Below are 23,332 nucleotides of genomic sequence, written 5' to 3'. Positions count from 1 at the left end.
CTTGAACAGCCATGTACCTACCCACCAAAATTGTTGGCCTTGTACCTCAATCAGAAACCATTATTATTATTATTATCTGAGAGAGCAGCGCATGTCATCAAAGTGACACTGCGATACAAATACACGAAGCCCAATATATTTATCCATCTGATAAGGGCACGCCAGGCACATGCATCACAACCATATGTGCATGATAAACAGTGCATGACCTTGCAGGTGGGGCTCAGTTAGAATTTTCTTCAGGCCAAGTAGCCTGTCCTGCTCAATAGGTCCCTGAATGAAACACAGCTGCAGAGGTGAATTATTCAAACCCCAAAGAATCCATCTCAGCCTGTGTCCATGATGTTCCTCGACTGCTCATGATCAGAGATGCACATATCACCAGCCACTAAGCGACATACTCAACTGGTCAAGCTAATCTGTGGTATTGAGCAGAATATTTGCTGCAGCTCATCATTTTAATCCTAGACATTATCGTTATTATTATTATGTAAGGTGGTGAGTTGGCACAAATATTAGCATCCCAGGCAAAATGCTCACGTTTCTGAGTTCAAATTCCACTGAGGTTGACTTTGCCTTTCTTCTTTCGGGATTGATAAAATAAGTACCATTTGAGTACTGGGGTCAATGTGATCAACTTGCTCCCTTCTCTGAAGTTGCTGGCCTTGTGCCAAGATTTATTATTATTATTATTATTATTATTATTATTATTATTATTATTATTATTACTAGGGCAGTGAGCTGCCAAAATTGTTAGCACCCTGGAAAAAATGCTTAGCAACATTTCATCCTTCTTTACATTCTGAGCCCAAATTTTGCTGAGGTTGACTTAAGCTCTCATCCTTTCAGAGTCAATGAATTAAGTACCAGTGGAACACTGGGGTTGATGTAATCAACTAGTCCCCTTCTTCCAAATTTCAGGCCTTGTGCCTTTAGTAGAAAGGATTATTATTATTATTATTACTACTACTACTACTACTACTACTGCTGCTGCTGCTGCTGTGGCGAGCTGCAGAATTGTTAGCATGCCAAGCAAAATACTTAGCGACATTTCATCCATCTTTATGTTTTGAACTCAAATTCCACTGAGATTGACTTTGCCTTTCATCTTTTTGGGATCAATAAAATAAGTACAAGCTAAGTCCTGGGGTTGATATAATCTACTTACCCATTACCTCGAACTTGCTGGCCTTGTGCCAAAATTTGAAACCATTATTATTATTATTATCATCCTTCTACCAAGATAGACTTTGCTTTTCATTTTTTCGGGGTCAATAAAATAAGTACCAGTTGACCACTGAGGTTGACATAATTGACTAGCCCCAACATTTTAGGTCTTGTCCCTATAGTAGAAAGGATTGTTATGATTATATAACTAAATATTGAAAAGAAACAGGTGGAAGTGGTGATGATAATATTTGAGTTTTTTAATTTCATTTTAAATTTTAATGTATTTTGTTACCCCTTTTTTTTAGTTTGTTGTTTGTTTCTTTCCCATTTGTTTTTTTTATATATTTTTTGTTTCCCTTATAGGTTGCACAACATCTTGCAGGGACATATGGAGACAGGGCATACAAAGTGGCTAAAATGGCTGGAATGACTGGTAAAAGATGGCCTATTTTTGGTCGGCGGCTGCATGAGGAATACCCTTATATTGAAGCTGAGGTAATATAACATGAAAAGTTCAAGCTACATTTCTGGTTTACTTGGAATTTTAGGCTTAAAACAGGCATAATTGTCTGGTAACAAGTTTGTTTCCCAATTACATGGTTCTGGGTTCACCCCCCTTGCATGACACCTTGGGCAAATATCTTCTACTACAGCCCCAAGTTGACCAAAGTGGATTTGGTGGATGAAAACTGAAAGAAGCTTTTTACATGTGTGTGTTTATTGTCTCCTTGTCTTGATATTGTGATAGTGTAAACAAGTGTCACCATCATGCAAGCAGTATTCTTTGATTCAATCTTCCTTGAAAAATAAGTCTGGTCATGGGGAAATATTACCTTACTTGGAAACAGGTGAGGGTTGGTGACAGGAAGGGTGTCCAGTCTTAGAAAATCCTCCTCAATAAACTCCACTGTACACATGCAAGCATGAAAAAGTGGACATTAGAACAATGATGACGATGACTCTCAGCTAAATTCCTGATATAGCAGGAATTGGCAAATCCCATGTTAAAATCCAATCAAATTAAAAATAAGCCAACCAATCAGAATAAAGATAAATCATTTATGCAGGATTAGGCTTTTTAGTTGCAAGCATAGCTACATGGTTAATAAGTTTGCTTTGCAACCATCTAGTTTCAGGTTCTATCTTACTTTATGGCACTTTGACCAAATGTCTTTTTATGTAGCTTTGGTGACCAAATCATCTATCATCCATCATTTTGAATCCGGGTTTTGTCCCCGTTAACAGGGGTGGCCAGATTTACTTCAATGCTATAGCAACCGCCCTCACACCATCTCACATGGGTGTCCTCCCTTCTTAATTTCCTCCTCCACCTGTCCCTTCCACATTTTCCTTGGTCTACCTCACTTTCACCGTCCATTCACTTCAAACTCTAGCACCTTCTTCAGAACATGCTCCTCATCCCTTCTCAACACGTGCCCGTACCACCGCACTCCATTCGCCCTTGCCAGCCATTCCACTGATTCCTCCAACCCCAGCATCCCCATCAAAACCTCAGTCCTCCTCTTATCAAACAGCCTCACACCACACATTTCTCTCACCATTGCTCTCTCAGTCCTTCTCAAAACTGCCATCTCTCTCTCTCTCTCTCTCAAACACTATGTCTCATTCTCATACAGCATTGCAACTCTCACACAACTCCTATAGACCTTTCTTTTCGTCTTCAATGAGAACCTTTTCCCATATAATAATGCTGCAACTCTCCTGGTGTTGCCTTCACATCTCTCAGATATTTTCTGTTTTTCCTGCCAACCAACATGAAATCAATCTCTGTCTCATTCCCTCCTGTGCTGAAAGTCACCTTCCTTTTCTGTTTTCCTAAACCACGTGTTTGCCACACACAACCCTTTCTCATCACAAAAAACTCCAACAGCATCCTTCCTTCCACGTTTCTCTCCCCAATTCCATTTCCCCTATGCACACCCTCAAAGCTCAGATCACCAACATGTCCATTAAAATCACCCATGTCCAAAACCAATTCATAACTTTTTTAAGTCCCACTCATTCACCATTTCATCAAAGAACCGTTCTTTCTCAGCAATCCCTCTTCCACTTTGCGGACCACACCCACAAATCACCCTCACCACTTCTTCCTCAAATGCTAACACTACTGTCATCACAACCAAAGTTTTTTGAAAGTGAAATATTGTAGACAGAAACTACTTAGAAGTCTATTGTATGTGTATATAAAGATACACACACACACACACACGCATTCATATACATTGTTTAATGTTGAATGAATGAGAAAAGATTGGTCAATACATGTTGTGGAGGATATGATTTTTTTTATTGAAACTGAAGTTGAAAGTTTTCTTGCAGCCAGAGTTTTATGCCACAGTGATCTTCAGGTAAAGTTTTTCCTGAAGGTTGCAGTCACATGAAACTCAAGTTGCAGACAAACTCACAACTTCAGTTTCATTAAAAAATACATGCATATATATTTTATATAGATTCCTACTTCCTCCCACCCACCTCTCCTCTCTTGCTCTGATGCTTACTTCCTCTCCTCACTCCTACCTACCTTCTCCCTTCCACCCTCTCCCTTCCTCGTCACCCCCTCCCTCGTTACCCCATCCCTACACATTCCAACCCCACCATCCCTATACATCCCACCCCGCCCCATCCCTTAGACACCACCCCTGCTTCCCCCAATCTCGTCTCCCCCACACCCCACTCCGCCACACACCACATCGCACACACTAGCACTGACCGCTTCTCAGCACCCACACCAGTGCACACACTAGCACTGACCACTTCCCAGCACCTACACCATCATCCACACACCTACACATACACACGTCAGATCACCAGCCCCCTTTCACATGCTCTCACATACACATGCACGCAGACCTTTGTTTTGGGATCACCACTACTTTATTATATCCTCTCCTTCCTAGCTCTCCTGTGTGACCCCTCTGTCCGGCATTCACCATGATAGGTCACTAGCCACTAAACCTTTTTCTATTTTCTCTCCCTGTTTATTTCTGTATTCCTTTCTGTTGAAGAGCGTAGGCTCGAAATGTAAAAGACTTTCTCACTTCCCAAGCATTAAACTAATACATCTGTTTGTTGTTTACACACCCGCCTTTGTCTTTTCTTTTTGTTTTTTGTTAATTCTCACTATAGATATATATATGTAGATATATATATATATATAGATAGTGTGTATGGGTGTATGTATGGGTATGTATATGTAGGTATGTGGGTGAATGTATGTATATTTGTAGGTATGTATCTGCGTATATAGAAGCATATGCACACACATACACTTGAAGCCTGTTAAGTGTATGAGAGGGTATGAGCATGCACACTTGCTTCTGTGCCTGTTTTTACAGTCTCACTGCTTACAAAACAATGCTGCTTTGTGTCCTGTAACTAAACAGTTCAGTAAATAAAAATCTATAAAATAGGTAGTAACAGACTTAAGAGTAGGTACTAGGGTCAGTATCATTGACTAAATCCTTTAAGACAGTGCCCCAGCATGACAACAATTCAACAGCTGAAACGAATAAAAAGGATAACAGACTAAAAGAATTTTCAATTATTTTACAGTAAAAACTCATATTTGATTCTCAGTCCTAACTTTTTTTTTATGTATGTCTTTATCCTCCTTTTAAATATTAAAACAGTGAAGAAAAAAAGAATGATTCTATTTCTGTATCAGATAAATAACTTTCAAATTTACTTTCCTCCTACTCACTATCTCCTCCCCATCTCTACTCCACTATCCATATCCTCTCTTATATTCAACTTATTGTACAATGAGAGTTTGCTCTGGTACTCCAGCACTGTCATTTTTATCTCCTTCCCAACTACTATAATGTGTTGAAGCCACACACAAGTGCTTGTTCCTCTATCATACTTCTGTCTTTCGACACCTGACATAGAGCCACCTCCCCACTCTTAAATATACTCCTACTCAGTTGGGAAAGTTTGTTCCAGTTCTTTTCCTCTCTTGCAAGTTGTTTGTTGACCTCACTAGTGCTGGTGGCATGAAAAATGTACCTATTACACACTGCCAAAGTTGATACTGGAGCTTGGCACAGCCCTGCTGCTCACTGGATCCTCTCAAACTGTCCAACCCATGTCAGCATGGAAAATGATGATGTTCTCTATCAACAAACCTAACCCTTTTCTTCCTGATTGATACAGATCAATACACCCAGATCACTACACTGAGGTACTTCACTTAATAAATTAGGTAGAAATTCTTTAGAGCTTTTCTTCCATTCTCTGCTGACACCCTCTCCATGTCTATACTTGGAAGTACTGAAATCTCTCAACCCTTTCTCTCTGTCACAGAACTCCCTATTAACCTAGTCTCTTCTTTCTGTAGGTCCGATATGCTGTTCGAGAATATGCTACATCCGCTGTTGATATTCTTGCACGCCGCACACGTCTATCATTCTGCAATGCTATTGCAGCAGAGGAGGCTCTACCCAGAGTGGTAGATATAATGGCTGAGGAACTTGGATGGAATGAAAACCAGAAAAAGGTGAGTCCATAGTTTACAGCTGTCCATGTTTCATTGTTGAACAAGGTTTAATTTTTACTGGTGTAGCTGTTAGGTGAAGAAACTTGTTTCTCATCCATGTGGTCTTGGGTTTAGTCCTGGTGTGCATCACCTTAGGTAAGTGTTTTCTATTACAACACCAGGCTGACCAAAGCTTTGTGAGTGGATTTGATGGATGGATGGAAACTGAAAAACTCCTAGTATATACAGTTGAGGCAGTATTTCGTTAACATAGCCATGTTTGTACCATATTTAATGTATACACTTTATAATAATCCAGTTACTGCAGTATTTGTCATGAGATAAAATCTCTTGCAGACTTGCTGTGTTAAAAAGAAAAAAACTATCAGAGAAAGATGAAAATTAGTCATTGCAGCAGCCACCAAGAGCGCCAGATGCATTTCAGTCTTTTTGGGGACCTTTTCAGTGATGGGTACTTGCATCCAACCAAATGCTCCAATGAGAATTCATTGTCTTTGATATCAGAAAAAGCTAATCAAACACTCACTGATGTTATGAATGACTGTCCACCTTCAACAAATTCCATTTGACTTGTAGCAAGCATGAAAAAGTGGACATTAAATGATGATGTAATGATGACAATGAAATTATAAGTGTGTGCAATTATATTTAACATGTTTGTATCCACTCAAACATGGAAATTATCTCAGGAGAAAAATTCTCTTTATCAAACTGTTCTCCTTATCACATGTTTCTGAGTCAATACACTTCATTTGCTATGCACAACAGATTTGTGTCCCAGTGGTGTGTTTTTGACACAGCCATGGTTGTGTAGCTGAGAAGTTTGCTTCCTTACCATATGGTCTTGGGTTCAATCCCACATAGTTATTAATTAGGCGTGGTTGTGTGGTAAGAAGCTTGGCTCCCAACCACATGGTTCCAGGTTCAGTCCCACTGCATGGCACCTTGGAAAAGTGTCTTCTACCAAAGCCACAGCCTGACCAAAGCCTTGTGAGTTGATTTGGTAGACAGAAACTGAAAGAAGCCCGTCATGTGTGTGTGTGTGTGTGTGTATATATATACTAGCAATAATACTCAGCGTTGTACGGGTCAGAAAGTAGTAAATATTTAGAGGGTCTAGTTATGTTGTCAGTCTACATTACAGCAGTCCGGACCTCAAATCAGTAGTGCAAAAATGAATTGGGCATTCCAAAGTTTTATAGAGTTTTATTTAGGTTAAGGTTAGAGTTGACAATGCAATCTGACATCACTAAGTGTTTGTCCGTCCATGTAGTGACTCGTGTTGTATACCTCTCTGTATCACTGCTGCCCAGCACCATCCGATAATGCAAAGTTGTAGTGTGCATTGCAATGGTGTGTAGAGTTATATTTGGGTTTATCAGATGTAGACACAGAGAGTGAATCAAAACGTGTATTTCACAAGAGAGCATTTTTGGGGATTGGACTGTTTAAACAATCGTTAAGTATGACCTTCATTAAAATGGGGAGAGCGATTGAATGTTGATTAGTTGTCATGATGTTTGTCCACACCATTTATGTTGCAGAGTAAGAAAACACTGGTCGGTTGAAGTTACATCTTTAAAGATGCTCGATCGCCCCTTAAACCATTGTTGGAGTAACTATCCCTCCTATTTTTTGTAAAAAAAACCTAAATGCTGCCCTAAGAGGGGTGTAACTTAATAGGCTTCTCTTTATGAAATGGGCTGACTGTGTGCTGTTAGTTTTAGAGTAAAAGCGGATGTAAAGTCCATTACACACGTCTGAGAGGATGATGTCTAAATCCAGCTGCATTGTAAAGCTGTACGTTACCTTTTCACAGTGTAAACAATTACGGAGTCTCATTCTGATACCTCTTGGTAGACAATATTTTTCGTTCTACCCTGGGGTGAGTAAACGAAGAGACTTTCCTTGCTTCCCACCCAGGAACAACTGACGTATAGCTGACCGTGTGAGAAGCATGATTCATCTAAATGCAGCCCTGCCACCGATAGTGTCTGCTCCTGTGACTTATTGATTGACATTGCAAAACATAGTCTAAGCGGGAACTGCAGACGGCGAAATGCAAAGGGAATATCTGCACCAGATGGAATGAGGGGGATTCTGGGGATGAAAACGTCCTCTCCTTTGCCACAGCCGGACAAAATGGTGACTTCAAGAACATACTGCGTAGCCTTCTTAATAACCAAGTGTGTCCCATTGCAAAGCTTCGGAAGGTCTAAATTCCTCAGCAACATGACAGGAGCTCCGACTTTAACTTCCAGTGTTTGAGGAGGCAACCCAGGTGGGTCAGGGGAATTAAGAAACTCCACTGGATAGTTCACTGCCTGGTCATCGTCGGGTACAGAATCGATTGACCCTTACCTCGTTCAGCCTTCTGGGAAGTGAATGCAGCAGCTTAGCATTGAGAGCGGTCACTGTGCTGATTTTTAGAGCCAAAATGGCTCTTTCAGAAATCCAATTCACGTCAAGGTAGTTCCTTTGTAGATTTGGAAAGACATGTGCCTCTAGTTCATAGGAATTACTGACAGTGGTGCAGAGGTGAGTTAGTGACAGTTTCCATCATGTGGAACAATACCATTTCCAATTGACAATATGTCAGATGCAAAATCTGATGCCATCTGGTCACCATGAAGCTGCGCTCTCATGTTTGTTTTGAGAGACAATGTAACATTTTGCCACAGGGGGGAGGATTTTAGGCAGACCCTGACTACATCTGCCCTGGTTCCCTTGGGTATTACAGGAAGCGTTTGTCAGAAATCGCCAGACAGGAGGAGAGTTATACCACCCATCATAGTGAGACAGTCTCTGATGTCTTGAAGTGTGGTGTTGAAAGCTTCAAGGGATCGCTTGTGGGCCATTGTGCATTCATCCCAAACTATCAGCTGGCAACTCTGGAGAAGCAAGCCCTTTTCAGACGCTATGGCGATGTTACAGGAAGGCACTTTGGACCTTGCCAAATCAAATGTTAGCTTAAAGGTTGAGTGCACTATCCTGCCACCGGGCAGTAAAGTTGCTGCAATACCAGAGGAGGCCACAGATACAGCTACATCTGTATTATTTATATTATTATATGATCAAAAGCCATGCATCCTTTTCCAAGTAAGTTTTATCTTCTATATATATATAAATTTCAGCTTATCTCACCTACGTTGGACTTCTTATTCACATAATCACTGAACCTGGAGCTTAACTATGGTCTATCCATAGCACTTACTCAGCATTACCTGACGCCTTTGGCTCTTACTGACACCATTACCTCTCATAACCTATATATATATATAAAGAGAGACAATAAGAAATAGAGCATCTTCAGAACAATTACATGGCAAAGATAAAATAGAAGGAAAGGAAAGGAAAAATGTTCGTTAATTCAATAGTCACTAACATGTTAGTGACTATTGAATTAACGAACATTTTCTTTGCTATGTAATCGTTCTGAAAATGTTTATCAATTGTAACGAGGTAAATGCAAATTTACCCTATTTATAAATAGAAACAGCTGTAAACATACTCCTATTTTAATTAAATAATGACTTTAAAACACCAATGATCCACTTCTCATTGTTAATTATTACTCCATTTCTTATATATATTAAACCACAGTTTTACCTTTAAATTACCTACTACCATATACCTTATAACAAGGACTATACATACTGAGGTAATACACCAGGAGTGCCTACGGATACAGCTATCCCTTAGATGGTTGCATAACCTCTAACTTATACCTTACACAATATATATATATATATATATATATATATATATATATATATACACACATATAAGATAGTTTTGGTGAAGCATTGTGTGATATAACTTTAAAGAAGGTTGTTGTGTAAGGCCAGAACAATGCGAGAAGGTAGAAAGTAAACTACAAAAGGAAAAGAAAACAGAACAAAGTTGCAATTTTACTTTGTATTTCTATATTTTAGGGTGGTGTGTGTGTGTCTGCATTTGTCCCACTACTTGACAACTGGTGCTGGTGTGTTTACATCCCTATAACTTTGTGGTCCAGCAAAAGAGACCAATAGAATAAGTACTAGGCTTACAAAAACATTTAAGTCCTGGAGTTGATACATTTGACTAAAATTTCTTCAAAGCAGTGCCCCAGCATGGCCGCAGTATGATGATTGAAACAATTTAAAGATAAAACATAAATTAATAATACATCATTATTGTTATCTTGGCTGCAAAGAAAAGTTTTCATTCTGTGTGTAAAAATATCAATACAAATATAAATAATAATATATTTAATTAAATTAATTTGTTTCTTTTAGGTCTTTTTTTTTCAATTTTAATTTATTTCTGTAAATTCATTTTATTTTCCTGAATTTATATGCAGGATCAAATTGAACATTGCAAGAAGTTCCTTCGTCGGGAAATGGGTCTTGAGCTCAAAGCTGCCTCTGCTAACGTACCTATTAATTTCACAAAGGACGAAATCAATGAGTACATTGCTAAATTTAAATCACTGGACACTGACAACAAGGGCTTCATTACAGTCAATGACCTCAGGAAGAATTTCAAGGTAATTTAAACAGATTTTTTACTTCTTTTTTCTGAAATTAATTGACTTTGCTAATGATGATTCAAAGTCTATGAGATATTATCAGAATGTTTCTGGACTGCAAGTGTTGTCTCTGTTCTGGTCATTGCAAAACTGTACACAGCTGATGATCGTTACAAGTCATCCTTCTAAGTCAGTCTATAAACAGGCTTCATGTTGTCAACTTGTATTCAATAATAACATGATGTTCTATAACATTGTGTTAGTACACCTCTGTAATGTTTTTTTTTTTTACATAATGGCTGACAAATCAGTGTCAAACTTTGCATGAAGCTTGGTAAATCTGCTGTTGAGACCCTTAAAATGCTTTGCCAAACTTTTAGTAAATATTCTTTTGGCTGAACACAAGTTTTTGAGTATTATGGTTATTTCAAGGCCAGTTGAGATGTTTAAGATGACAAATTTAGGGAAAATTTGATGACAGAAAATTTACAAAATCATGATTTGAGGGCTGTTGCCATACAATCTCCAGCTCCCTTCAGTGTTTGGAATGTGTTTTAGAGTCTATCTGGATTTTCTCATGGAAAACCCAAATACACAATACAGGCTTTTCATAAAGAACAAAACAGCAGTCATTCCAGTCAATTCTACTCCTGCCATATTTCTCTTGACCTGTACTCCAGAGACTTTGCTGTGTTTTATACAACAAAATTGAACCTAAAAGAGTGTCACTTCACTTTGGTCAATCAAATTAAAATGGAATTATTGGTGGTATTGAATAGCCTTCAAGAAAAGAACTATCACAACACCTTTGAGGTCTGGAAGATGTGCTGGGATCACTGCATACATTCCCAAGGGTATTATTTCAAAGGGAATGGTGTCCAAATATAAACAATATATGAAATCCATTACTTACTGGAATACTGGTGGACCTATTTTTCACACCTGCTCCAGGAACTTTCTGATCCCACTTCTGTACAATCTAATTTTGTTTTGCTTGTTGTTTTAATGGGGAGAAGGGTGTTCTGTACTAGTTGGTGGGGCATTTTAATGAAATCCAATTTTATATTTCAAGGTATTTATTCCTATTTTACACTGACCATGCATGGTGCTATTTACTTTTGGTTTTTATGGGTTCCCCTTGCACAGTAGGTTAGTAAATAGTGGGGTAGTGGGGATAAATTTTAGTGTGTATTTGGTAGTAAGAAGCTAGGCAAGGATGGAGTTAAGTCTGAGAAAAATTTGATTGCCATTTCTAGCATGTTGAGCTACCACATACAGGCCTTCTCATTGACTCAAGCTGATATTTTAAGTTATATAAGGGAATAGCTAATACAGGTGTATTATTTTAACTGTAAAATAAAATAGTTAATACAGCTATGTATGGGTACAAGCATGGCTCTGTGGCAAGAGGTTTACTTCCCAACCACATGGTTTCAGGTTCAGTTCTATTGTGTAGCACTTTGGGTTATCATTTATTACAGTCCCGGTCTGACCAAAGCCTTGTGAATAGATTTGGTATACAGAAACTGAAAGAATCCCATCATATGTGTATGTATGTGTATACACTGAGTATATACAGATAAATTATCTAGGTGGATACCATAAGAGCTCTTAGGTATTGTCCAGGTTCTGGCTAACTGCATCAAGAAAAATTAAAAGAAAAATTTGAAGATGTACCAGTTTCCGTATTCTTTGTAATTATATATGTATGTATAAATGTGTGTGTGTGTATTTTCTTTTCTTGGTATTGTGTAGTAGTGGTAAATGGTTGTCACTGTCATAGAAGCTGTGTCGTGCATTTTCAATATTCTGCAAGAACATGTCTGGCCATGGAGAAACATTACCTTGCTTGGAAACAAGTGAGAATTGGTGACAGGATGAGCATCTGGCTGTAGAAAATCTGCCGCAAACAATGTCCAATCCATGCAAGCATAGAAAAGTAAAAGTTAAATGAGGATGATGATATTACTTCAGCTATATAGATATATAGCTAACACAGGTGCATTTCTGTCTAAGTAACAGAAACACTAACACAGGAATATTATTCAGTTATGTAATGGTTTAGCTAAAAATTATATTTTCTAGCTATTTTTATGTAACATTTAACACAACTATATTTTCCACCTGGTATAAATATTCATTGTCATATCCATATTAATGGAATCATTACTTTTTACCATTTAATTCCCGTCTGCCAGCTCTTCACTTCAATTACTCTCTAATTATTCATTATACTCAACTTTAGTGCTGCTAGTCTCAGCTGCAGCCAGATGCAGATAATTTCCTGTGCAGGCATTGTTGTGTGGCAAGAAGTTTGCTTCCTAACTGCATGGTTCTGGATTCAGTCCCACTGCATGACACCTTTAGCAAGTGTCTTCTACTATAGCCTTATAAGCAGATTTGATAGATAGAAACTAAAAGAAGCCTATTGTAGATATGTGTTTGTATGTGTGTTTCTTTGTGGCTGTGTTTGTCTTTTGTTACTACTTAGCAACCAGTGTTGGTATGTTTGTGTCCCCATAACTTAGTGGTTTGGCCAAAGACACCAATAGAATAAGTACCAGCCTTTTAAAAAAAATAAGTACTGCAGCTGATTCATTTGGCTAAAAATTCCTCAAGGCAGTTCCCCAGCATGGCTGCTGTCTAATGATTGACACAAGTAAAAGCTAAAAAATAGATAGATAGATATGTGTATGTATGTAGGGTGGACATACATGAGTGAACTATTGTTTCTAGTTGTTTTGTCATTGGAACTACCTCTTTATTGAATTATCAAGGAAGTGGCAGTGTTGTTTGTGTTGAATAATTTGCATTGTAAGAAATTCCATATAAGAAAGGTGTAGGTAGAAATTCCATAAGATGTGCACGGTGTAAGCTATGGACACATAAGAGGTGCAGCCATATCAAAGGAAGGTTAACAGGGAAACTAGTTTTTGTGCGTGGAAGGTATACAGGTACAATTAACATTAAAAATGTACAGAAAATAGACTCCAAATACCAAGGGAAAAAAACTAGAAGTAGTTGATAGCTTCCATTACATTGATGACCAAGTCAGTAGTGGGGTTGGATACTCCAAGAGCATAGCTGCTAGAATGAGAATAGGTTGGGCAAAGTTCAGAGTGCTTCTACCTCTGCTGGCAATGAAGGGCCTCTCCCTTAGAGTGAAAGGCAAATCGTATGATGCCTGTGTGCGAACAGCCATGCTACACAGCAGTAAAACATGGCTGTGACAGTCGAGAACATGTATAGGCTTGAAAGACATGAAGCTAGCATGCTTCACTGGATGTGCAATGTCAGTGTGCATGCACAACAGAGCATAAGTATCTTGAGAGAAAAGTTGGGCATAAAAGGCATAAGATGTAGTGTGCAAGAGAGACGACTGCATTGGTATGGTCATGTAATGAGTATGGATGAGGACAGCTGTGTGAAGAAGTGTTGATCTCTACCAGTGAAAGGAAGCTGTGGAAGAGGGAGGCCCAGGAAGACATGGAATGAGGTGGTAAAGCTTGATCTTCGAACGCTAAGCCTCACAGAGGTAATGACTAGCAACTGAAACATTTGGTAATATGCGATGCTTGCGAAGATCCCTCAAGCCAAGTGAAATCATAGTTGTGGCTGTTATTAGTGTCACATAACTGGTACCATGAGATGTAAAAAGCACCTTTCGAGTGTTGGGTTTCATGGAGGCAATGTGGCTGATGCTGAACTAGCTACCGTGCTGGTGGCACATAAAAAGCACTTTTCAAGTGCTGGGCCTCACAGAGGCAATGACAAATGACCAAGGTCCTTGGCAATATGCTGTGCTTGAGAAGAAAGATCCATCAAGCCAAGTGAAATCATGGTCATAGCAGATACTGATGTCACGCAACTGGCAGCAACGCCAGTCACATGTAAAAGCACCCACTACACTCTTGGAGTGGTTGGCATTAGGAAGGGTATCCAGCTGTAGAAACCTTGCCAGATCAGACTTGAGTCTGGTGCTGCCTCTCAGCTTACTGGCCCTGGTCAAACCATCCAACGCATGCCAGTATGGCCAACAGACATTAAATGATGATGATGACTTTTCATTCTGAGTCCAAATCCTGCTGGAAGTAGCTTTGTCCTTCATCTTTCATTTATGATGGTAGCATGTAATTTGAGGGTGAATTGGCTGTTATTTATGGCAGATTTAGTGATTATAGAGATACTTCATCACTGACTTGTGTGAAAGGGTATGCAGCCGTAAAGGTGTAGAGAGATCCTGGCACTGTTCACTCAACCATAAAGTGTTAGGGGTTATCTGAGCAATAAAGGTTAACTAGGATCATATCTCAATGCTTTTGAAATGATTTGAAATCAATGCGCAAAGGTGCCAATAAAAAATGGTAAAGATGCTGCCAAAACAGCAGACAGTGATGTGAAAAATGTGAGATTCTTTAGTTGTGTCTTCTCTTTTCTACCATTACTAAAATGACTTCTGCTCTTTCACAGTTGACTGGTCTCAAGTCATCTGCTCTCGGCTTACTCAGCTCTCTTAATCTTCTCACCCCTGGTGTATCCACCTTACACTTCCCTAGATCTTACGCTAGCCACTAGAACCAGTCCTTCCTGCCCTACACATGATTTTCCTGAAGCATTAACTTGTGACTGCTCAAGAGTAATGTTAACAGCATTAGCTTTTGCTAGCCCAGAACTGGTGAGAACAGCCACTTCTCAAAAACCAAACTAATAATATATATTACTTTAACAAACATAGGATTTAAATGTGTGCTGCTGTAAGTTTCATGTTCTGATATTACAGCAGTTGGACAAACTTGTACAGCAGTACTGCTGTACTATCCTTCAGTCTTTCAGGCTAATACATGACATGCTGTACAAGCTCATCTGATTATTGTAATCAGAACTTGAAAGTTATAGTAAGCTCACATTTAAATCCTGTGTTTGTTAAATATTTATCTCGCAATAGATGGAATACATTTTTTGTTGATCCTGCCAATAATGGAACAGTACATGATATATATGTGTGTGCATGTATGTTTATATATATATATATATATATATATATATATATATATATATATATGAATGTATGTATAAATATATATATATATATATATATATATATATATATATATATATATAATATAATATAGGATAAATTCTTTATAAGAATTTATCAAGTAGTCAGCATGAAAAAAACCTCATAATGAAAAAATAACGAAAAATTTCGTAATGAAAAAATTCATCGTTTCTTCATAGATATATTTAATTATATATAAAGGGTATTAACTGTGTATTAATGCCTCACGCTATCGAGAGACTAAATAAATAAAAAAACTACCAAAAATAAGCAACATATTTACCGAAAGCGAGGGAATGCAGCTTTTCAAAATTTATCTCTTAAAAACATTTAACTCAACGGTAGACCACTGGTTTCTCAATCAAATACAGAAAAAACTGTGAAGTAACCTGTATTCTTTTGTTCATCAGTACACGTATGGTCAAGATATATAAGATATAAATTTTGAAAAGCTGCATTCCCTCGCTTTCGGTAAATATGTTGCTTATTTTTGGTAGTTTTTTTTACTTATTTAGTCCCTCGATAGCGTGAGGCATTAATACACAGTTAATGCCCTTTTTATATATATATATATATTTACTGAAAATATGTCTCTTAATTTTTAATGTCTGTTTCGATCAATCTAGATATACCAACTATTTCAGGTACAGCCTATTATATTATTGTGTATTTTAACCAAACTATGGTCTTGGGTCTCTTTATTCTGGTTTGATATGGGCACTCCATTGTGCTACCGTGGAAGCATTACATTCCTGAGAATCTTGCTGGACATCATTTAATATGCATCTTTAATGCTGGAATAAGTTGGACAATTTGACAGGATCTGATGAGTCAAAGGAGACTGCATCTGGTTCTAATGTCTGCTTTGGCATGGTTTCTACACCTGGATGGCCTTCCTAATGCCAATCGCATGGCATTTGAAAATGTGAACATGAAGTCAAGAAAGTCAATAAGTAAAATAGGTTTCTTGTTACAGAGTTCCACATTAAGGTTGTCAGGAATGCAATGCTTACGTAACACAAGGGGATGCCTATATGTATGTTGTAGAAATTCACTATCTCTCTTTTTCTTATTCCATCTAAAACTTAGTTATCTCTCTCTATCCTATATAATACATTTCTCTCTCTCTCTCTCTCTCTCTCCCTCCCTCTCCCTCTCTCTCTCTCTCTCTCTCTCTCCCTCCCTCTCCCTCTCTCTCTCTCTCTCTCTCTCTCTCTCTCTCTTACTATGTCCAGAACATGGTGTTCTCTATTCCATCTAATACATGATGCTCTCTCTCTCTCTCTCTCTCAAATTCCATCTAAAATACATTACTCTTTATCTCCTTCGTTGTAACTGTAACACGGCACTCTGTCTCTTTCTCTCCTACTCTGTATATGAAGTACAAGATTCTTGTTAAGCCAACAAAGGAACGTTTATGTGGTTGGTTGATCAGCTAGAATTAAGTCATTTCTTTCCCATTACACACCCTTCCATCTCTTGAGAACAAGGACATATTGGATAATGTAGTCCAAGATAGATATCACCCTGCACCACTCCTGACTGCAAGGTTAAACAGCAACAACATCACCATGCAACACCCATTTAGCTGCTGCTCATGAACAAATATGTCACTTAGGCCGCTGCAGCTTGGCCTCATTGTTGTTGCAGGAGTTGCTGTTGGAACACACATACACAAAAAAACTAGAACCGATACCACAAGATATCTTTGCTCGATCTTCTAACAGTTCCAATAATTCAATGCTGATATATTTATTTCAACCCCCCAAAAGGATGAAAGGCAAACTTGACCACAGTATGATTTGAACTCAAGAGTGCAGAATGTCAGAACAGATACCATAAAGTATTTCTTGCCTATGTTATAACACAGGCTACATGAACCATGGCTCATTATCTCTCAGACTGCATTATGCATAGAAAGTTTAAGGTAAATTTTCATTAGGTGTGCCATTCAGAAAGCCCCGTGGGCCACATGCTGCCCATGACTATTCAAATGACTCCACCAGTTTGTCTGGTCCCCACCTAATGTAAATCTATGATGAAAGGCATCTGATCAACAATCATCCACTGTTTTTTTTTAAAACAGTCTACCCTGAACCTGAACTAAATTATCCAATGTCTCATTATTTTTTAAACTGGTAGGATGTGAATGTGAGGAAGATTCAGCTGCTACTTTTAGCAGTTTGACAACATAATGGGTTTCTTCATTGGCTTGTATTCAATGAGATTGATTGAAACAATGCGGAAGATGAAAAAAAGACATTAAAAAATATAATGAAATGATTGTTGAAAATGAGGTTCATTATTCCTTCACCAAAATTAGAAACACTGTCTCGATAACTCATTTGCCCCACCCCGAATCTAAACACAAAATTTCTAAATGAAACATTTCCATAACATCATTAAACTGTTTTTTTATTCAATTTAAAGAAACATTAATTATTATTGTATCAACAGAAAAGTCATGATTATTTTTAGGTAGCATTTTTTTTTGGTTAGCTTTTCTCCTTGATGAAAACATTTTTAAAAAATGGTGCTACTGTTGATGTAAACATCTTCACACATTACTGACTGCTGTTGCTAACAACCACTTCTTCACCACTTCTGCTAATGTCAAGGGATGAAACATTTTGGCACAGTTGCTTTGGTATTGCTGACTTATGTGGCATAAAATGTTTTAGTGTTTCTCGTTCTCCACCCCTCTTTCAGTGTTTATGTGTATGAGGAAAGGTGTTGTGTCAATCATGCCCAATAAATTGCACTCTCTCTCTTTCTCTCTCTCTCTCTCTCTCTCTCTCTCTCTCTCTCTCTCTCTCTCTCTCTCCCCTCTCTCTCTCTCTCTCCAAAACAAGCCGAATGCCCACTCAGCTGTGACAAATTGCCTCACTTCATATTGACAACCACTCTTTTGATATTAAGCTTTCACTGTAATCCAAACTTAAATAAAATCACAGTGTGGTTTTCTGTTTTGGTTTTTCATTTGTTGCTGCTTTATCACTTGTGTATATATACACATGTATGTATGTGTCTGTGCATACATTTACATATGTATATATGCATATGTGCTTCCCTTTAATTGTGTCTGAACTTACATGTAATTATATATATATATATATATATATATATATATATATATATATATATATATATGAATGTGTTTTTTTTTTATTTAGAATGAATGTATTTATACGTGTGTGTGTGTATTATATGGCCAAGTTGGCATTAAAATGTAATGATGTGAACAAAATAAACACTTTAACCGTTCATGTTTATCAAAGATTGAGGGAGAAGTAGTTATTGGTATTTAAATTGTTATGGTAAAAAAAAAAAATTAAAAGGTCAGCATCATCATCATCATCATCAATATATTTTTCCATGTTGGCATGGGTTGGAGGTGTTGTCATGATCTGAGTTGCTTCTTAATTTGGAGCTGCTGCTATCATAGAAAGGTCTCACTTAGTATATTCCATCTTTGGTGTGGTTTCTCTTGCTGGATCTGCAATGTCTTTGTGTATAAACAATGAAACATAAATGGCCATGTGGTAAGAAGCTTGCTTCCCAACTACATGGTTCCGGGTTCAGTCCCACACCGTGGCACCTTGGGCAAGTGTCTTCTATTATAATTTCAAGCCAACCAAAGTCTTGTGAGTGGATTTGGTTGACAGAAACTGAAAGAAGCCCATCGTGTGTGTGTGTGTCTCTGTGTTTGTCCCCCAACCACCACCTGAAAACTGGTGTTTGTGTGTTTGCATCCCCGTAACCTAGCAGTTCAGCAAAAGGAGACTAAAGTAGAATAAATACCAGGTCTGAAAAATAAGTACTGGAGTCAATTCATTCGATTAAAAATTGAAGGTTGCAGTCTAATGACTGAAACAAGTAAAAGGTAAGGGATAACTGAGGAGAGGTGAAAACTGATCTCAGGAAGGAAATGACAAAGGAACTAGAAAAGTGGTCAGAGGCTGTGTTGGAGAAGGTTCATCCAAATTATGCAAGCGTTGAAATACAGACATAAACATGATGATGATGATGATGGTTGGTGATGGGTATGGTGATAGTGGTAAATGGGTACAGGAACCTGGTAAATATCTCTGTTCAAATGTAGCCATAATAAATTAGTAGAGCAAGATACTATTTTAGTGGTTGTTGTTAGAATGGTTAAATTGGAAACAAAGAAATATTTCTGATAAAAACTGCAATTATTCTTTAATGATGTCAACTATTTATACATGTGTGTGTGTGTGTGTGTATATATATATATATATATATATATATATATAAAGGATTTTCGAGCAAGATCATTGCCAGTGCCCCTGGACTGGCTCTTGTGCGGGTGGCACATAAAATACACCATTTTGAGCGTGACCATTGCCAGTACCACCTGACTGGCCTTCGTGCGGGTGACACGTAAAAGCACCCACTACACTCTCTGAGTGGTTGGCGTTAGGAAGGGCATCCAGCTGTAGAAACTGCCAAATCAGATTGGAGCCTGGTGTAGCCATCTGGTTTCACCAATCCTCAGTCAAATCGCCCAACCCATGCTAGCATGGAAAGTGGACGTTAAATGATGATGATATATATAATTATCATTTATTTCAATAAAAGACAAACAATGACAATATTTCTACCTTATGGATAAACATTTCTTGTTTCTCACAGAAAAGTAACCAAACTGTCAGCGAGGACCATCTCCATCAAATTTTGCAAGAAGTTGATCTGAATAAAAATGCACAAGTTGACATGGGAGAATTCCTGCAGGTAATTAAAAAAAATTTTTTTTCTCCAATGTATTTGAAGCCTTGAAATTTTTGTTTATAAATTTTGCAGGTATCTTTCCTCTCCCCACCCTCAAATATTTTTCATGGAAAGAAAAAAATACTTTTTGACAAAAGACTGCCTCAAATTTAATTTTTCAGTTCTTGTTTTATACTTTTCAGTTGTGCTTGACTCTGATCATGTGTTAAAAATTAATTGTTTTGTGGAAGATTCATTGTAGTTGCTATGAATACATGCATACATATGCACACACACATGTTTACACAGGTGGCTGTGTGGTTGAGAAGCTTGCTTCCCAACCATATTGTCTTAGGTTCAGTCCCACTGCATAGCACCTTAGGCAAGGTGTCCTGGGCTGACTAAAACTTTGTGGATGAATTTGGCAGATGGAAATTGAAAGGAGCCATATGTTGTTTTGACATCAGGTGATCAATTAACAAGGTATATAGCTAAAATATCTATAAAATCAATATATTAATAACTCTTTGGTCAGTTTCCAACCACTGGTGAAGTTGTCTTAAAGATTGCCTATTAAAAGTTTGGAATCTGAACAGCTATAGACATGTATGGTTGGATGTCTGTGATATTGTAAAGATCCATGGTTAATAGCACTTCCTCTCATACATGTCTATAGCTTTTCTGATTTAAAATGTTTAATGGGCAATCCTGAAGCAGTGGTTAGAAATTAACTGTAATTAATATAGTGTATGTGAGGGTGTGAATGTTTTTCTGTGTCTGTTGTCATCATCCTTTTTGTGCCCATTTTTCCAAACTTGCATGAATTGGACAAAATTCATGGAGGCAGATCTAAAGCTGAATGCCCTTCCTATCACCAATTCTCACCTACTTCTGAATCATGGTAATGATTCTTATCTACAACTGTTATGCAATATCAAGGCAAGGAGACCTCCCCATCACCATCATCATAGTTTAATATTTCCCATGGCTGGACATATTTTTCATGGAAGGCTAGAAATGAGCAACCATCACATAATATCAAGACAGGGTACACACACAGTCTTCTTTTAGATTTTGTCTCCCAAATCCACTCACATGATGATGTTAATACATACACACACATATTTAGAAACATATATATATATACATATATATATATATATATATATATATATATATATATATATATATATATATATATATATATATATATATATATATATACTAGTTTAAAAGCTGCACTCCATGTGGACTTTTAAGCTGGCTCCTGTGGAGAGCTAATTGGGCTTGTGGCCCAAAATCAAAGAGAGCGATAATAATAAAGCATTTATTGGTACCCCACCAATACGGTATTAATTTAAATTCAGTTTAAATGAAAAACTTGTAACTTCACAAATTTTTGGAGTTCTTTTAAAATTTGAATAGAAGATGTGTGTGTATTGTGACTTTGTGTCTGTGTTTGTCCCCCACCACTTGTGTGATAACTGGTGTTGCTGTGTCTACATTCATTTAACTTAGCAGTTAAAAAAAAGACCAATAAAAAAAGTACCAGGCATAAAAAAGAAAGAACTGCTGTCGATTTGTTCAATTAAAATTCTTCAAGGCCTTACCCCAGCATGGCTGAAAGAACCACTAAATTCCTTAGTAAAACCTAAAGCTAAGGGAGGTAACTCTTGCACCTCTCAGTCGCTTTATGTGCTAGAAATAGCAACCCAAATGCTTTTAAATCAGATCCCAATGCTGGATGTGCAAGAACCAACTGAAGGGCAGACTTTCAATCCTGAGATCATCTTGATTCCAAAAAGGTATAATATGTCTATATAGAGCAAATGTAGGCTGAGATACAGGGGTCTCAGACAGACAGAATTTCGCTTTTATTAATATAGATATACCTACATACACACACATACATACATCAGTTTTCTTTCAGTTTCCATCAACCAAATCTACTAACAAGACCTTGGTTAGCCTAGGACTAGTGTAGAAGACATTTGCTTAAGGGGCCACACTGTAGGACAGAACCTGAAACCATGTGGTTGGGAAGCGATGCCTGTGTGCGTGTATACATATGTGTGTGTGTGTGTGTGTGTATGTATGAGAGAGAGAGTAAAATTTCTCACTGAAGAATACAACTGTAGAATCTAAGTTAATTTATCTCTTTCTATCTTTCCAGATGATGAGTGCACTAAAGACTGGTGCCATTTCTAACAGCCGATTTGCATATGCTGTACGTGGTGGTGAGAGTGCTGTGATACCTGTTGAACGCAGTGGCGGTGGTGTCTAGGTGTTTTCCATCCCTTTTTTATTTTAACCAAATGGGTATTAAATCTATTTGCACACTTTAGAATTATGTAATGATTTATTTTATGTCTTGATATTAGTGAAACAGAGATAACTTCTTGGAATCTCATTTGGGAGTCAGATAAATTCCTCATCTGGTGACTCTATCGCATGCCTGACCATTGTTGGTAAATTCATTGTCATGCTGAACACATTGTTGGTAAGTGATGTTTTGGGGGTGGGTATGCTTTTTTTATCCACAGAGAAAAAAAAAGAATTGCTAAACATTAAAGTTTCCACATGCACAATAAATATATCGCAGATTAAACAATGAGCAAGAAAATCAGAAGCCTCCTCCTCTCCCTCTATGTTTGACCTACAAGTCTTAACATATCAATTATTGATTTACTGAATGTTATAGATGTGGCACATCTTACATAACAGCATATGTCACAATAAAATCTCTTAATCAAACATTGTGTATGATTGACCGTTGACTGAACACTATTCAATTTTTTTTCTCCGTGTTTTTCTCCTTGTCTCCGTATTCTTTCTGTTGAAGAGCGTAGCTCGAAACGTCAAAGACTTTCCGTATTCCCGAGCGTCATACTAATACATCCTTTTGTTATTTACACCACCTGTCCTCGTCTGTTGTTGTTGTTTCGTATATTCTCCCATATATATATATATATATATATATATATATATATATATATAAACAGCATTAGATTAAAATAGAATGGTTGTAAAATGAGCAATAAACATAAGTATTGGAGTCAATTTGTTTGAGTAAGAAAACCCTTTAAGCCAGTGCTCTAGCATTGCTGCAATCCAATGACTGAAACAAGTAAAAGGTATACAAAAACACACACACACATATATATATTGGGTCATCCCATAAATAATGCGGTTTTTTTATACTTCTTTTATTTTTCAAAATTAAGATAAATGAAGTTCTTTTTTAATCTAAAATATACCCTCCTTCATTTTCTACAATGCTCTTCCATCTATATGGTAGACTTGCAAAGCCCTTCTTCCAAAATTCACTTGTCCGTGACGAAAA

The 23,332-nt window shown here is 37.5% G+C and overlaps 1 protein-coding gene across 1 annotated transcript in view; it reads left to right on the top strand.

Moving 5' to 3' along the window:
* LOC106870772 (glycerol-3-phosphate dehydrogenase, mitochondrial) overlaps positions 1-22,819 on the top strand; it is a 91,059-nt gene extending 68,240 nt beyond the window's left edge. The window contains exons 13-17 of the mRNA XM_089340486.1: positions 1,534-1,665; positions 5,528-5,686; positions 10,032-10,217; positions 19,915-20,013; positions 22,163-22,819. Coding sequence (XP_089196612.1) covers positions 1,534-1,665; positions 5,528-5,686; positions 10,032-10,217; positions 19,915-20,013; positions 22,163-22,273 — 687 coding nt within the window. The 3' untranslated portion in view covers positions 22,274-22,819. The remainder of the gene's footprint in view (positions 1-1,533; positions 1,666-5,527; positions 5,687-10,031; positions 10,218-19,914; positions 20,014-22,162) is intronic.
* The last annotated feature ends 513 nt before the right edge of the window (positions 22,820-23,332 follow it).

Source organism: Octopus bimaculoides, chromosome 23, assembly GCF_046866305.1.
Source record: "Octopus bimaculoides isolate indiv1 chromosome 23, ASM4686630v1, whole genome shotgun sequence".
Classification (NCBI taxonomy): Eukaryota; Metazoa; Mollusca; class Cephalopoda; order Octopoda; family Octopodidae; genus Octopus; species Octopus bimaculoides.
Note: the sequence above shows the minus strand (reverse complement) of the source record. Positions and strands in the feature narration are given on the sequence as shown.